The sequence below is a fragment of the Hemitrygon akajei genome, chromosome 27 (genome assembly GCF_048418815.1).
Source record: "Hemitrygon akajei chromosome 27, sHemAka1.3, whole genome shotgun sequence".
In the NCBI taxonomy this organism is placed as follows: Eukaryota; Metazoa; Chordata; class Chondrichthyes; order Myliobatiformes; family Dasyatidae; genus Hemitrygon; species Hemitrygon akajei.
The window spans coordinates 4,059,188-4,075,091 of NC_133150.1; the positions used below are offsets into that span (position 1 = coordinate 4,059,188).

The 15,904-nt window shown below is 45.6% G+C and overlaps 1 protein-coding gene across 4 annotated transcripts in view; it reads right to left on the bottom strand.

Annotated features, from left to right (window-relative positions):
* shisa4 (shisa family member 4) overlaps positions 1–15,904 on the bottom strand; it is a 153,703-nt gene that overhangs the window by 52,042 nt on the left and 85,757 nt on the right. For 2 of the 4 annotated variants that reach the window (XM_073030289.1, XM_073030287.1), the window contains exon 3: positions 8,931–9,018. The exons of the other annotated variants lie outside the window; for them this stretch is intronic. In XM_073030289.1, coding sequence (XP_072886390.1) covers positions 8,931–9,018 — 88 coding nt within the window. The remainder of the gene's footprint in view (positions 1–8,930; positions 9,019–15,904) is intronic. 4 annotated transcript variants of the gene reach the window in all.

Sequence of the window (15,904 nt, forward strand, 5' to 3'; positions counted from 1 at the left end):
CAAAGCCAACAAAAAGGCAGGCATAACTGGGACCCATACGGGTGCCCATGGCTACACCCTTGGTTTGGAGGAAGTGGGAGGAGCCAAAGGAAAAATTATTGAGAGGAAGAACTAATTCCACTAGACGGAGGAGAGTGGTGGTAGAGGGGATTTGGTTAGGTCTGGAATCTAAAAAAAAGCAAAGAGCTTCGAGACCATCTCAGTGGGGGATGGAGGTATAAAGGGACTGGACATCCACGGTGAAAATAAGACGGTGGGGGCCAGGGAACTTAAAATCATTGAAAAAATTCAAAGCATGAGAAGTGTCATGAACATAGGTGGGAAGAGATTGAACAAGGGGGATAAGACAGTGTCAAGGTATGCAGAAATGAGTTCGGTGGGGCAGGAGCAAGCTGACACAATGGGTCTACCTGGACAGGCAGGTTTGTGGATCTTGGGTAGGAGGTAGAAACGGGAAGTGCGGGGTGTGGGAACTATGAGGTTGGTGGCAGTGGATGGGAGATCCCCAGAGCTGATAAGGTTGGTGATGGTATAGGAGACAATGGCCTGGTGCTCCTTAGTGGGGTCATGATCAAGGGGTAAATAAGGAGGTATCAGAGAGTTGTCGCTGTGCCTCGGCCAGGTAGAGGTCAGTATGCCAAACAACAACAGCTCCCCCCTTATCAGTGGGTTCTATAGTGAGGTTGGGATTAGTGCGGAGGGAGTAGAGACCAGAGCGTTCGGAAGGAGTGAAGTTGGAATTGGAACAGGGTGTGGTTAAGTCAAGACGGTTGATGTCCCGTCAGCAATTAGCAATAAAGAGATCCAGAGCAGGCAGAAGACCAGAGTGGGGTGTCCATGAAGAGGAGGAGGGTTGAAGACGGGAGAAGGGGTACATTTGCCCTCACCCCATCCACCCGCCACCTCACTCGGGATAGGGTTCCCCTTGTCCTTACCTACTACCCCACCAGCCTCCAGGTCCAACGTATAATTCTCCGTAACTTCCGCCACCTCCAACAGGATCCCACTACCAAAGACATTTTTCACTCCCCTCTTTTTCTACTTTTCGCAGGGATCGCTCCCTACGTGACTCCCTTGTCCACTCATCCCCTCCATCCCTTCCTACCGATCTCCCTCCTGGCACCTATCCTTGTAGACGGAACAAGTGCTACACCTGCCCTTACACTTCCTCCCTCACCACCATTCAGGGCCCCAGACAGTCCTTCCAGGTGAGGCGACACTTCACCTGTGAGTCGGGTGGTGTGGTACACTGCGTCCGGTGCTCCCAGTGTGGCCTTTTATATATTGGTGAGACCCGGCGCAGACTGGGAGACCGTTTCGCTGAACACCTACGCTCGGTCCGCCAGAAAAAGCAGGATCTCCCAGTGGCCACACATTTTAATTCCACGTCCCATTCCCATTCTGATATGTCTATCCATGGCCTCCTCTATTGTTAAAATGAATCCAAACTCAGGTTGGAGGAACAACACCTTATATACCAGGTGGGTAGCCTCCAACCTGATGGCATGAACATTGACTTCTCTAACTTCCGTTAATGCCCCTCCTCCCCTTCTTACCCCATCCCTGACATATTTAGTTGTTTGCCTGTTCTCCATCTCCCTCTGGTGCTCCCCCCCCCCTCTTTCTCCCGAGGCCTCCCGTCCCATGATCCTTTCCCTTCTCCAGCTCTGTATCACTTTCGCCAATCACCTTTCTAGCTCTTAGCTTCACCCCACCCCCTCCGGTCTTCTCCTATCATTTCGCATTTCCCCCTCCCCCCACTACTTTCAAATCTGTTACTATCTTTCCTTTCAGTTAGTCCTGACGAAGGGTCTCGGCCCGAAACATCGACAGAGCTTCTCCCTATAGATGCTGCCTGGCCTGCTGTGTTCCACCACCATTTTGTGTGTGTTGTTGTTTGAATTTCCAGCATCTGCAGATTTCCTCGTGTTTGCTCTTAGGAACACGAGGTACTTGAATATAAGAAATGCAGGAGAACACAATGAAATCAGGAGGGCAAAAAGAAGACATGAGGTTGCTTCAGCAGACAAGCTGAAGGAGAATCCTGAGGGCTTCTACAAATATATTAAAAGCAAAAGGATAGCAACAGACAACATTGGTCCTCTGGAAGATAAGAGTGGTAATCTATGCTTGGAACTGAAAGAGAGGGGGGAGATCTTGTGGATTGTTTCCATTTGTATTCACTCAGGAGCCAGACACAGTCTAGAGATGTGAGGTAATGCAGTAGATAGATAGATAGATAGATAGATACTTTATTCATCCCCATGGGGAAATTCAACATTTTTTCCAATGTCCCATACACTTGTAGCAAAACTAATTACATACAATACTTTCTGGTAAAAATATGATATGCATCTAAATCACCCTCTCAAAAAGCATTAATAATAGCTTTTAAAAAGTTCTTAAGTAGTTTACTTAAATACATTAAATACAATCAACCCCGGCACTTTAACATATCTTACTCCTGGCGGTTGAATTGTAAAGCCTAATGGCATTGGGGAGTATTGACCTCTTCATCCTGTCTGAGGAGCATTGCATCGATAGCAACCTGTCGCTGAAACTGCTTCTCTGTCTCTGGATGGTGCTATGTAGAGGATGTTCAGGGTTTTCCATAATTGACCGTAGCCTACTCAGCGCCCTTCGCTCAGCTACCGATGTTATACTCTCCAGTACTTTGCCCACAACAGAGCCCGCCTTCCTTACCAGCTTATTAATACGTGAGGCGTCCCTCTTCTTAATGCTGCCTCCCCAACACGCCACCACAAAGAAGAGGGCGCTCTCCACAACTGACCTATAGAACATCTTCAGCATCTCGCTACAGACATTGAATGACGCCAACCTTCTTAGGAAGTAGAGTCGACTCTGTGCCTTCCTGCACAAGGCATCTGTGTTGGCAGTCCAGTCTAGCTTCTCGTCTAACTGTACTCCCAGATACTTGTAGGTCTTAACCTGCTCCACACATTCTCCATTAATGATCACTGGCTCCATATGAGGCCTAGATCTCCTAAAGTCCACCACCATCTCCTTGGTCTTGGTGATATTGAGACGCAGGTAGTTTGAGTTGCACCATATCACAAAGTCCTGTATCAGTTTCCTATACTCCTCCTCCTGTCCATTCCTGAAGTCATGGACCCTATCTAGATCACAGTATTTGCTGTCCTGAGGCAAATCAGGGTGGATAAATTTCCAGGCCTGATAAAGTGTTCCCTCAGAGTCTGTGGGGCCCTAGCAGAGATATCTGAAACATCCTTAGCCATGGGTGGAGGATTGGAGGAAAGCCAATGTTGTTCTGTTGTTGGCTTTGTGGATGAAGATACAAAGTGGTTGTAGGTGGTTGCCTCTGAAGACCCGAGACCAGCAGTGTGCCACAGGCATTGACGCTGGGCCTGTTGTAGGTGCCTGCCTCTGAAGACCCGAGACCAGCAGTGTGCCACAGGCATTGACGCTGGGCCCACTGTAGGTCCTTGTCTCTGAAGACCCGAGACCAGCAGTGTGCTGCAGGCATTGACGCTGGGCCCGTGGTAGGTGCTTGCCTCTGAAGACCCGAGACCAGCAGTGTGCCACAGGCATTGACACTGGGCCCACTGTAGGTGCCTGTCTCTGAAGACCCGAGACCAGCAGTGTGCCACAGGCATTGACGCTGGGCCCACTGTAGGAGCTTGTCTCTGAAGACCTGAGACCAGCAGTGTGCCGCAGGCATTGACACTGGGCCCACTGTAGGAGCTTGTCTCTGAAGACCCGAGACCAGCAGTGTGCCACAGGCATTGACGCTGGGCCCACTGTAGGTGCTTGCCTCTGAAGACCTGAGACCAGCAGTGTGCCGCAGGCATTGACACTGGGCCCACTGTAGGTGCTTGTCTCTGAAGACCCGAGACCAGCAGTGTGCCACAGGCATTGACGCTGGGCCCACTGTAGGAGCTTGTCTCTGAAGACCTGAGACCAGCAGTGTGCCACAGGCATTGACACTGGGCCCACTGTAGGTGGTTGTCTCTGAAGACCTGAGACCAGCAGTGTGCCGCAGGCATTGACACTGGGCCCACTGTAGGTGCCTGCCTCTGAAGACCTGAGACCAGCAGTGTGCCACAGGCATTGACACTGGGCCCGTTGTAGGTGCTTGCCTCTGAAGACCCGAGACCAGCAGTGTGCCACAGGCATTGACGCTGGGCCCACGGTAGGTGGTTGTCTCTGAAGACCCGAGACCAGCAGTGTGCCACAGGCATTGACTCTGGGCCCACTGTAGGTGCTTGTCTCTGAAGACCCGAGACCAGCAGTGTGCTGCAGGCATTGACGCTGGGCCCACTGTAGGTGCTTGTCTCTGAAGACCCGAGACCAGCAGTGTGCTGCAGGCATTGACACTGGGCCCACTGTAGGTGCCTGCCTCTGAAGACCTGAGACCAGCAGTATGCCACAGGCATTGACGCTGGGCCCACTGTAGGTGCTTGCCTCTGAAGACCCGAGACCAGCAGTGTGCCGCAGGCATTGACGCTGAGTCCGTTGTTGTTTGTCATCTATATCAATGACCTGGATGCCAACATGGTAAACTGGATCAGTAAATTTGTGGACGAGACTAAGATTGGGGTGGAGTGGGGAGTTAGTGGATAGCAAGGAAGACTATCAAAGCATGCAGCGGGATCTGGACCAGCTGGAAAAATGGGCTGAAAAATGGCAGAAAGGATTGAATGCAGACAGTGTGAGCAGTTGCACTTTGGGATGACCAACAAGAGTAGGTCTTTCAAGTTGAGAAGTAGGGCACCGTGGACTGTGGCAGAACAAATCCATAATTCCTTTAAAGAGGCATCACAGGTAGATAGGATCATAAAGAAAGTTCTGGGCATTGGCCTTAATAAATCAATGTATTGAGTCCGGGAGTTGGGATGTTACGTTGAAATTATATTTTTGGTGGGGCTTAATTTGGAGTATTGTGTGCAGTTTTGGTCACCTACCTACAGGAAAAATATAAATAAGATTGAAATAGTGGAGAGAAAACTTACAAGGATGCTGTTGGGACTTGAGGTCCTGAGTTATAGGGAAGGGTTGAATTGGTTAGGATTTTATTCCCTGCAATGTAGGAGAATGTGGGGAGATTTGATAGAAATATACAAAATTATGAGGCAGATAGGGTAAATGCAAAGAGGCTCTTTCCACTGAGGTTGAGTGAGACTATAACCAGAGGTCATGGGTGAAGGGTGAAAGGTGAAATGTTTAAGGGGAATTTTTTCAGAGGATGGTGAGAGTATGGAACGAGCTGCCAGCGAAAGCTATGGAGGGCAATGGTCCAGGTGCAGGTCAATATGGCTAGGCAGTTCAGCATGGATTAGATGGGCCAAAGGGTCTGTTCTGTGCTGTATTGTTCTATGGCTCTGACTTAAACTGCATGTCATTTACCTGCCTACCTACTGAACATGCCTAAATCATCCACCGCGTAGCTCATATTCCCCTTCAGTTCTGTACATCTGTAAAATTGGAAACGTTACACTTAATTCTCTCATCCAATCATTTTTGGTGGCAGGGTGAAGATATGACTCTACTCCTTCCCTCCGCTAGCCTGCAGGTCACCCTTGGGCAAGGTGCAGCAGCTGCTTAGCTCCCCGATCAGGATCACGTGAAGCCATGGAGCAGGTGATGGATGGTCGTTTGAGCAGCTATTCGAGTTACTGTCGCCTTTCTGTCAACTTGAATCAGTCTGGCTATTCCCCTCTGACCTCTCTCATTAACAAGGCTTTTTCACCTGCAGAAATGCCACTCACTGGATTTTTTGTTTTGTTTTTTCAAACCATTCTCTGTAAACTCTACCCACTGCTGTGCGTGAAAATCAGAAGATCTGTGATACTCAAAGTACCCTATCTGGCACTAACAATCATTCCATAGCTAAAGTCACTTAGATCACATTTCTTCCCCATTCTTACAACTGAACCTCTTGACCAGGTCTGCTTGCTTTTATGCATTGAGTTTCTGCATCGTGATTGGCTGATTAAATATTTGCATCAACAAGCAAGTGTACAGGAATATCTAAAAAAAAAGTGGTCACTCTGTAATATATTTTTGCTGAGCACCATGAAATAGCTGCTGAAATACACAAAGGACTCGATGAGAAAGAGGAACCTTCTGCAGTTAACAAAAGACATGAAAGAAACTATTAAATCAAAAACTACAGTATGTAGAGTGGCAAATGTTGTGGTGGATCACAGGACTGGGTAGTTTTTCCAGGCATATGCAGCAAGAGACTAAAAAGATAATATCGAGAGGAGAAATTGGTTCTAAGAGGAAACAGGCAAGTAATAATTATGCAAAGTACAAGATTGCTCATAGATATAAAAATGGAGGTCAAGTAGCATCCATGCCAGGACCACCGGACTCAAAAGCAGTTACCTCCCCCAAGCGGCAAAGCTGATCAACACCTCCACCCACTAACCCACAACCACCATTTCCTGTTGGTCGTGTTATGTACACTTACTTCTGTACGTAGCATCACTTTATGGGCACACAAGATAGCTTATAAACATAGCTTGGTATGTATTTATACTTATGTGTTCTTTATGCTTATTGTGTTTTTTTTGTGCTATATTGGATCTGGAGTAACAATTATTTTGTTCTCCTTTACTTTTGTGTATTAGAAATGACATTAAACAACTAGGAATCTTGAAGTGTGAAAAAGAGAGTGACTAAGATGTATCTGGGAGCCCTGCAGAGCAAAATAATTATTAACAGGAAACAAGGAAATGTCATATAGTTTCAACCAATACTTTGCATTTGTTTTCACAGAGGATGCTGGCAAACACCTCAGAGATAAAACAAGTTTCCAACAGAATGTTAGAACTCATAACCCTCCCTGTTGTAAGGGCAAGATAATGAGATTAAAGGCTGATTTATATTTGTGCGCCACAGGTACTGTGTACCCTAAGCCATACCCTATGCTGTAGGGTGACGTGCACCTCCCCAAAAAAGTAACTCACGCGTCACGGCGATGCAGACCGCAACAACTGTGATTGGTCCGCTTGGTAGCCTTGCATTTCCTCCTACGCATTTCCGGTTGCTTCTTCTTCACCATGTCTGTACACCGATGCGGAAGAGATGAACCAAATCATCAAATCTACCTGCCGACATGTGAAAATGTTTGAAATGCATTTCCTCGTCCATGTCTCTCACGAAGAAACTCAACACAGTGGCATAGAAACCCCACCACCAACTGGTATCTTGGCACACACCAACGCATGCTCGCTACGGCGTAGAGCTATGCAGAAGTGAAAATCAGGGCTACAGTGTAGCCTGTACGCACAAGTATAAATCAGCCCTAAAGGTGTGCAAGTCACCAGGACCTAATGGCCTACAGGAGTGAGACAGATCAGCTGGTACATTTTGGCCAAACTAAGCACCTGACCCAATTAGCCGAAGCTTCATGGAAATAATTAAAAAGATATAAAAGAGAACCTACTGTTTAACTGAATAAGAAATGATGTATTTAAATAAAATACAGACAAATTAGAACACTACCAAAATGACTATTGTGCTATAAGATCGTGTTAGTTATCGGAGGAATTCACCCAGTGTATGCTGTCGTGTTCTTCTGATTGACTGTAAATAAAGAAAATCAGTGCAGACACCTAGAATAACTTTTTCTGCCAGGGTAAAATCTTTTCATGTCTTCTTGACACTGGTCTGAATTTTTATTAAGTCATAATATAAAACAAAATTATCAAAAATCACTACTTTTTAAATTGGCGTCTGTTGGCCCAAAAGGATAACATGACACAAGCACAGGCAAATGATGCTACTTAAAAGTTGTTTGCTCTAAGCACGGTGTAGTTCTAACAGCCAAACAAGTACATATGACTGACGCTAGTTAGAAACTCTTCAGCAGCAGTCTCCTGTCCCTATTAAGAGGGCGGCAACATGTTCGAAATAAACAAAGGGAATCCCGGATATATATAAAATGTTTTATGCATTGCATTGTACTGCTGCCACAAAACAACAACTTTCATGACATCTGTCGATATTAGTACACCTGATTCTGCATCCAAAGGAATTGGTTTCTGAATTCGTAGGAGCCTTTGACTTCACAGATGTGCACTGAGTTCCGAGAGTTTGCCAGTCAACAGGAAAACTTTAAATGTCATTGCCTTGTACAAGAAGGGAGGGTGACAAAACCACAGAAAACTACAGGGCAGTTAGTTTAACATCTGCTGTTGGCAAGATGCTGGAGTCTATAATCAAGGAAGTAATAGCTAGTTACTGCGAAAAGTTTAATGTAATTAAGCTAACTCTACATAATTTTATAAAAGAAAATTATATTTAACAAATCTGAGTGTCCATTCAGGATGTAACAAGGAGAAGTGATAAGGAGGATTTGTACATGAGTGTACACACATGGAACAGGCCATTCAGCCCACAACGTTGAGCCCAACCAGCTAAAACGCTTAAACACTAAACCCTCCAACTCCATATCTCTCCATCTTCCAAACGTCTTATAAAAGCCTCTAATGTATTTGACTCCATGACCATAACAGGGAGCATATTCCAGGCATCCACGACACTGATTAAAAATCTTACCTCTCACATCCCCCTCTCACCTTTAATGAATGCCCCCTGGTATTTAGACATTTCAACCATGAGAAACTCCCTGTCTATTCTATGCCTCTCATAATCTTATAAACCTCTATCACATCTCCTCCCCTCCCCCCAGACTCCGGTGCTCCAGAGAAAACAACCTCCAGCTCGAGCAAGTCCCTTCACCACTACCCTCTGCCTTCAAGCCAGATCTGAATCCAAACAGACAATTTGCTTCAGGTCCCATGCATCTTAACATTCTGGATTAGCCTCCCATGAGGAACTTGCTGGCTCTCCCTAATTAGGCCATGGGTTTCCAAATGCTCATATATCCTATTCCTAAGAATTTTCTCCAGCAAATTCCTTACAACTGAAGCAATACTCACCAGTCTATAGTTCCCTTGAATTTCCATTGTTCCCTTCTTAAATAGAGGCATATTAGCCACTTGTCAGTCATCCAGGACCTCTCCTGTGCTGAGAGAGGACACGAAGATACTGGTCAAGGCCCCAGCAATCTTGTCTTTTGCCTTCTTTGATAATCTGGAGTAAATCTCATCAGGCCCTGAGGAATAATTCACCAGTAGGTCCAACACTTCCCCCTTCTTGACTTCTAAACACCCTAAAGTATTTCCATATCCTTTGCCTTGGTAAATACTGAAGCAAACTGCACATAAAATATCTCACTCACATTCTCTGCATCCAAGCAAATTTTTCTCCCTTTATTCTGAGTGGTCCCTTCCTTGACCTAGCTCTCCTCTTGCTCTTGATGTTTGTGTATGATGCTCTGGGATTCACCTTCGTCCTTCTTGCCAAGGACTTTTCATGCCCCTTCTCGCTTTCCTAATTCCCTTCTGTAGTTCTTTTCTGGGTTCTTTAGACTTCTCACATGCTCTGTTTGACCCTGACTTCTGAAGCTTCACATACTTTTCCTTTTTCTTCTTGACTGAATTCATCACCTCTCTGGACATCCAAGGTTCTCTTATCTTTCCTTCCAACAGGAAGATACCTTTCCTGTACTCTGTGCAATTGATCTTTAAACACCCTCCAAATGTCTGATGTGGACTTGCCAAGAAAAGGTGATCCAATTAACTCTTCTTAGTTCCTGCCAACTGCTCCCGCAATTTGCCCCACTTCAATTTAAAACTTTCCCGCAAAGCCCATACCTATCCTGAAAGTTAATGAGTTGTGGTCACATTCCCTAACTGCTCACCCACTGTAAAGTCAGTCATCTGGCCAGGCTCATGACCCCACACCAGGTCCTGTATGGCCTCTCCTCTCGCTTGGCAAATTCAGCCGCATCTAAACCCCATACACCAAGGTCCCAGTTTATATTAGGGAAGTTGAAGGCCCCATGAGAGCAACTTTATTATTTTATACAGGTTTCATGTTTTATTGTTTTACAACACTGAATCACAGTGGATTTAATTTGGCTTTTTTGACACTGATCAACAGAAGAGACTCTTTCACATCAAAGTAAAAACAAATTTCTTGATGAAATTATCTTCAAGGTATAATTTCCTGATGTCTGATGAAGATCAGACATAGCGTTTAGTCTGATGGCCAAAGAACCCAATTTTGGTTTTATCAGACCACAGAACATTCTTCCAGCTGTCTTCAGAATCTCCCACATGCCTTCCAGAAAACTCTAGTCAAGGTTTCATGTGAGTTTTTTTCAACAGTGGCTTTCTCTTTGCCACTCTCCCATAAAGCTGTGACTGGTGAAGCACCCGAGCAACGGTTGTTGTATGTGCAGTCTCTCCCCTCTCAGCCACTGAAGCTTCTAACTCCTCCTGGTCTCTTGGTGGCCTCCCTCACTGGTCCCCTTCTTGCACAGTCACTCAGTTTTTGGGGATAGCTTGTTCTAGGCAGATTTACAGTTGTGCCATATTCTTTCCATTTCTTGATGATTGACTTAATTGCACTCCAGTGGATATTCACTGACTTGGAAATTTTCTTGTTTCCATCTTCTGACTTGTGCTTTTCAATAACTTTTTCACAGAGTTGCTTAGAGTGTTCATCTCATGGTGTACTTTTTGCTAGGATATTGACTCAACAGCAGTTGGACCTTCCAGATACAGGTTTATCTTTACCACAATCAATTGAAACACCTTGACTGCACACAGGTGATCTCCATTTAACTAATCATGTGACTTCTAAGACCAATTGGCTGCACCAGTTTAATTTGGTGTGTCAAATTAAAGGGTCTGAATATTTCTGCAATCAATTTTTTTTATATTTGTAATTAATTTAGATCACTTTATAGAGATCTATTTTTACACAGTTTTTTTTCTGTTGATCACTGTCAAAAAAGTCAAGTTAAATCCACTGTAATTCAATGTTGTAAATCAATTAAACATGAAAACTTCCAAGACGGGGTGAATACATTTTATAGGCACTCTATCCATTCTTCACTGTCCCGGTGACTACTGGGGGGTCTGTAGTACAAACCCATCAGTTTGACTGTGCCCTTACTTTTCCTGAGTTCTACCCAAATAGACTCAGTGTCTGCCCCCCCCCATTATGTTTCCTGAGTGCAGCTGTGTTGTCCTTGATTAATAGTGCAATTCTGCTCCCCTCTTTTACCTCCTCCTCTATCTTTACTAGAACTTCAAAAACTTGGTACATTAATCACTCGTTCCGGCCCTCTCACAATCAGTAATGGTTACAACGAAATAGTTTCACTTACTGATCCATGCTCTAAGTTCATCACCCTCACCCATAATACTCTGAGTATTAAAATATGCACACTTCAAACTATCCGACCCACATACCTATTTTGATTTTTCCAATCCTTCCCTACTGACCGGGTTTCAGTTCCCTGCCTCCTACATGACTAGTTCAAACTCTCCCATGTAAACTTAGCGGTCACTTTATTAAATTCACCTGCATACCAGCAAGTATCTAATCAACCAATCATGTGGCAGCAATTCAGTGCATACAGGCATGGCCACAGGTTCAGTTGTTGTTCAGACCAAACATCAGAATTCAGGGGGTGGGGAGAGAAGGGAGGATGGTTTGATTATCTCAGAAACTGCTGATCTCCTGGGATTTTTGAGCACAACAGCCTCTAGAGTTTAGAGAACGATGCAAAAAATTTTTTAAAAATCCACCAAGCAGAGTCCTGTGGAGTTGTTACCTTGTTAATGAGAAAGGTCAGAGGAGAATGGCCAGACTGGCTCAAGCTGACACAGTGACTACTTTATTAGGTACCTCCTGTACTGATTAAAGTGGCCATTGGGTGGTTAACATTCCAGAAGAATTTGATAAGGTGACACATAAAAAGCTATCACACTATACAAGAGCTCACAGTCCGGGGAAAATGATGAATGGGTACAGTTAATGAACTTTTCTCAGGATGTAAGTATGTAACTAGTGGAGCACCACAAAAAACTATCAATCTATGGCCCTGAATTATTTATCATCCATTTCACTGGCTTGGAGGAGAGAGCGGTGTACAAGATATTTGAGTATGCTACCAACATGAAAACCCATTGAGTCTGCTCCATATTCTATCATGGCTGATTTATTATCCCTCTCACCTCATTCTCCTGCCTTCTTCCTGTAACACTTGACACCCTTACTAATTAAGAAGCTATCAACCTCCACTTTAAATATACACAGCCATCTGTGGCAAGGAATTCCACACATTCACCAACTTCTGGGTAAAGAAATTCCTCCTCATCTCTATTCTAGAGGTCATGCCCTCTGGTGCTAGACTCCCCGACTATAGGAAACATTCTCTCCACATCCACTCGATCTGTGTCCTCTGGTCCTATACTCCCTGACTATAGGGAACATCCTCTCCACATCCACTCTATCTGTGTCCTCTGGTCCTATACTCCCTGACTATAGGAAACATCCTCTCCACATCCACTCTTTCTGTGCCCTTTTGGTCCTATACTCCTGACTATAGGAAACATCCTCTCCACATCCACTCTATCTGTGCCCTCCGGTCCTATACTCCCCGACTATAGGAAACATCCTCTCCACATCCACTCTATCTGTGCCCTCTGGTCCTATACTCCCTAACTATAGGAAACATCCTCTCCACAACCACTCTATCTGTGCCCTCCGGTCCTATACTCCCTGACTATAGGAAACATCCTCTCCACATCCACTCTATCTGTGCCCTCCGGTCCTATACTCCCTGACTATAGGAAACATCCTCTCCACATCCACTCTATCTGTGCCCTCTGGTCCTATACTCCCTGACTATAGGAAACATCCTCTCCACATCCACTCTATCTGTGCCCTCCGGTCCTATACTCCCTGACTATAGGAAACATCCTCTCCACATCCACTCTATCTGTGCCCTCCGGTCCTATACTCCCTGACTATAGGAAACATCCTCTCCACATCCACTCTATCTGTGCCCTCCGGTCCTATACTCCCTGACTATAGGAAACATCCTCTCCACATCCACTCTATCTGTGCCCTTCGGTCCTATACTCCCTGACTATAGGAAACATCCTCTCCACATCCACTCTATCTGTGCCCTCCGGTCCTATACTCCCTGACTATAGGAAACATCCTCTCCACATCCACTCTATCTGTGCCCTCTGGTCCTATACTCCCTGACTGTAGGAAACATCCTCTCCACATCCACTCTATCTGTGCCCTCCGGTCCTATACTCCCTGACTATAGGAAACATCCTCTCCACATTCACTCTATCTATGCCCTCTGGTCCTATACTCCCTGACTATAGGAAACATCCTCTCCACATTCACTCTATCTGTGCCCTCCGGTCCTATACTCCCTGACTATAGGAAACATCCGGTCCGTTATTTCTTCAGCGATCTGATCAGGGCATGACTGCGCAAGCGCATGGATGTCAGCCAGTGAGAGTGGCGAGAAGAGTTCAAAATGAGACACCTTATAGAGCAGGTGACAAGAGTAGAAGGAGACAAGAGTAGAAAGGCTTTGGTTCAACGGGGCTTTGGCGATAACAGGTTGAGGCGAGGTAGGTTGCCTGTGTAGAATACAGACAGGAAGAATGTGTGTGAGGCCAGTGTTCTGTGGTCAGTGTCAGATGTGTGAAGTCCAGGAGGCTCCCAGCCTCCCAGACGACCAGATCTGCACCAGGTGTGTTGAGCTGCAGCTCCTTAGGCACAGTGTTAGGAAACTGGAGATGCAGCTCGATGACCTTCATCCAGTCAGGGAAAGTGAGGAGGTGATAGAGAGGAGCTATAGGCAAGTAGTCACACCAGGGCCTTGGGAGACAGGTAAGTGGGTAACAGTCAGGAGAGGGCAGGGCAAGAGTCAGATGCTAGGGAGCACCCCCATAGCTGTACCCCTTGACAGTCCGGCCCTGTGGCTCAGAAGAGGAAGGCAGTAGTGATAGGGGACTCTATAGTTAGGGGGTCAGACAGGTGGTTCTGTGGACATAGGAAAGAAACACGGATGGTCATTTGCCTCCCAGGTGCCAGGGTCCAGGATGTTTCTGATCACGTCCATGATATCCTGAAGTGGGAAGGAGAACAACCAGAGGTCGTGGTACATATTGCTACCAATGACATAGGCAGGAAAATGGGGAAGGTCCTGAAAGCAGACTACAGGGAGTTAGGAAGGTCGTTGAGAAGTAGGACCACAAAGGTAGTCACTTCGGGATTACTGCCTGTGCCACATGACAGTGAGTATAGGAGTAGACTGAGGTGGAGGATAAATGCGTAGCTGAGTGATTGAAGTGGGGGGCAGGGATGCAGATTTCTGGATCATTGGGACCTCTTTTGGGGCAGGAGTGACCTGTGCAAAAAGGATGGGTTGCACTTGAATCCCAGGGGGACCAATATCTGGCAGGGAGGTTTGCTGAGGCTATTGGGGAGAGTTTAAACTAGGATTGCTGGGGGGGGGGAACCAAATTGAAGACAAGGAGGAAGGGGCGGTTGGCTCACAAATAGAGAAAGCTTGGAGACAGAGTGAGAGGGAAGATAGGCAAGTGATAGAGAAGGGACGTGCTCAGACCGAAGGTTTGAGATGTGTCTATTTTAATGCAAGGAGTATTATGAACAAAGCGGATGAGCTTAGAGCATGGATCAGTACTTGGAGCTATGATGTTGTGGCCATTACAAAGACTTGGATAGCTCAGGGGCAGGAATGGTTACTTTGAGTGCCAGGCTTTAGATGTTTCAGAAAGGACAGCGAAGAAGACAAAAGAGGTGGGGGCATGGCACTGTTGATCAGAGGTAGTATCACGGCTGCAGAAAAGGAGGAAGACATGGAGAGATTGTCTACTGAGTCTCTGTGGGTGGAAGTTAGGAAAAGGAAGAGGTCAATTAACTCTACTGGGTGTTTTTTTATAGACCACCTAATACTAACATGGACATTGAGGAGCAGATAGGGAGACAGATTCTGGAAAGGTGTAATAATAACAGGGTTGTTGTGGTGGGAGATTTAAATTTCCCAAGATTGGCATGTCCCTAGAGTGAGGGGTTTAGGTGGGGTGCAGTTTTTTAGGTGTGTTCAAGAAGGTTTCTTGGCACAATATGTAGATAAGCCTACAAGAGGAGAGACTGTACGTGATCTGGTATTGGGAAATGAACCTGGTCAGGTCAGATCTCTCAGTGGGAGAGCATTTTGGAGATAGTGATCACAGTTCTATCTCCTTTACCATAGCATTGGAGAGGGATAGGAACAGACATTAGGAAAGTGTTTAATTGGAGTGAGGGGAAATATGAGGCTATTAGGCAAGAACTTGGAAGCATAAATTGGGAACAGATGTTCTTAGGGAAATGTACGGAAGAAATGTGGCAAATGTTCAGGGGATATTTGCATGAGTTCTACATAGGTATGTTCCAACGAGACAGGGAAAGGATGAAAGGATGGTGTACAAAGTCTGTTGTAAATCTCGTCAAGAAGAAAAGAAGAGCTTACGAATGGTTCAAAAAACTAGGTAATGATAGAGATCTGGAAGATTATAAAGCTAGCAGGAAGGAGCTTAAGAAAGAAATTAGGAGAGCCAGAAGGGGCCATGAGAAAGCATTGGCAGACAGAATAAAGGAAAACTTCAAGGAATTCTACAGTATTTGAAGAGAAAGAGGATAGGAAGTGAGAGAATAGGACCAATCAAGTGTGACAGTGGACAAGTATGTATAGAACCATAGGAGATAGCAGAAGTACTAAGGAATATTTTGCTTCAGTATTCACTATGGAAATGTGATCTTGGCGATTGTAGGGATGACTTACAGCGGACTGAAAAGCTTGATCATGTAGATATTAAGAAAGAGGATATGCTGGAGCTTTTGGAAAGTATCAAGATAGGTAAGTCACTGGGACCAGATGAGATGTACCCAGGCTACAGTGGGAGGTGAGGTAGGAGATTGCTGAGCCTTTGGCAATGATTTTTGCATCATCAATGGGGAC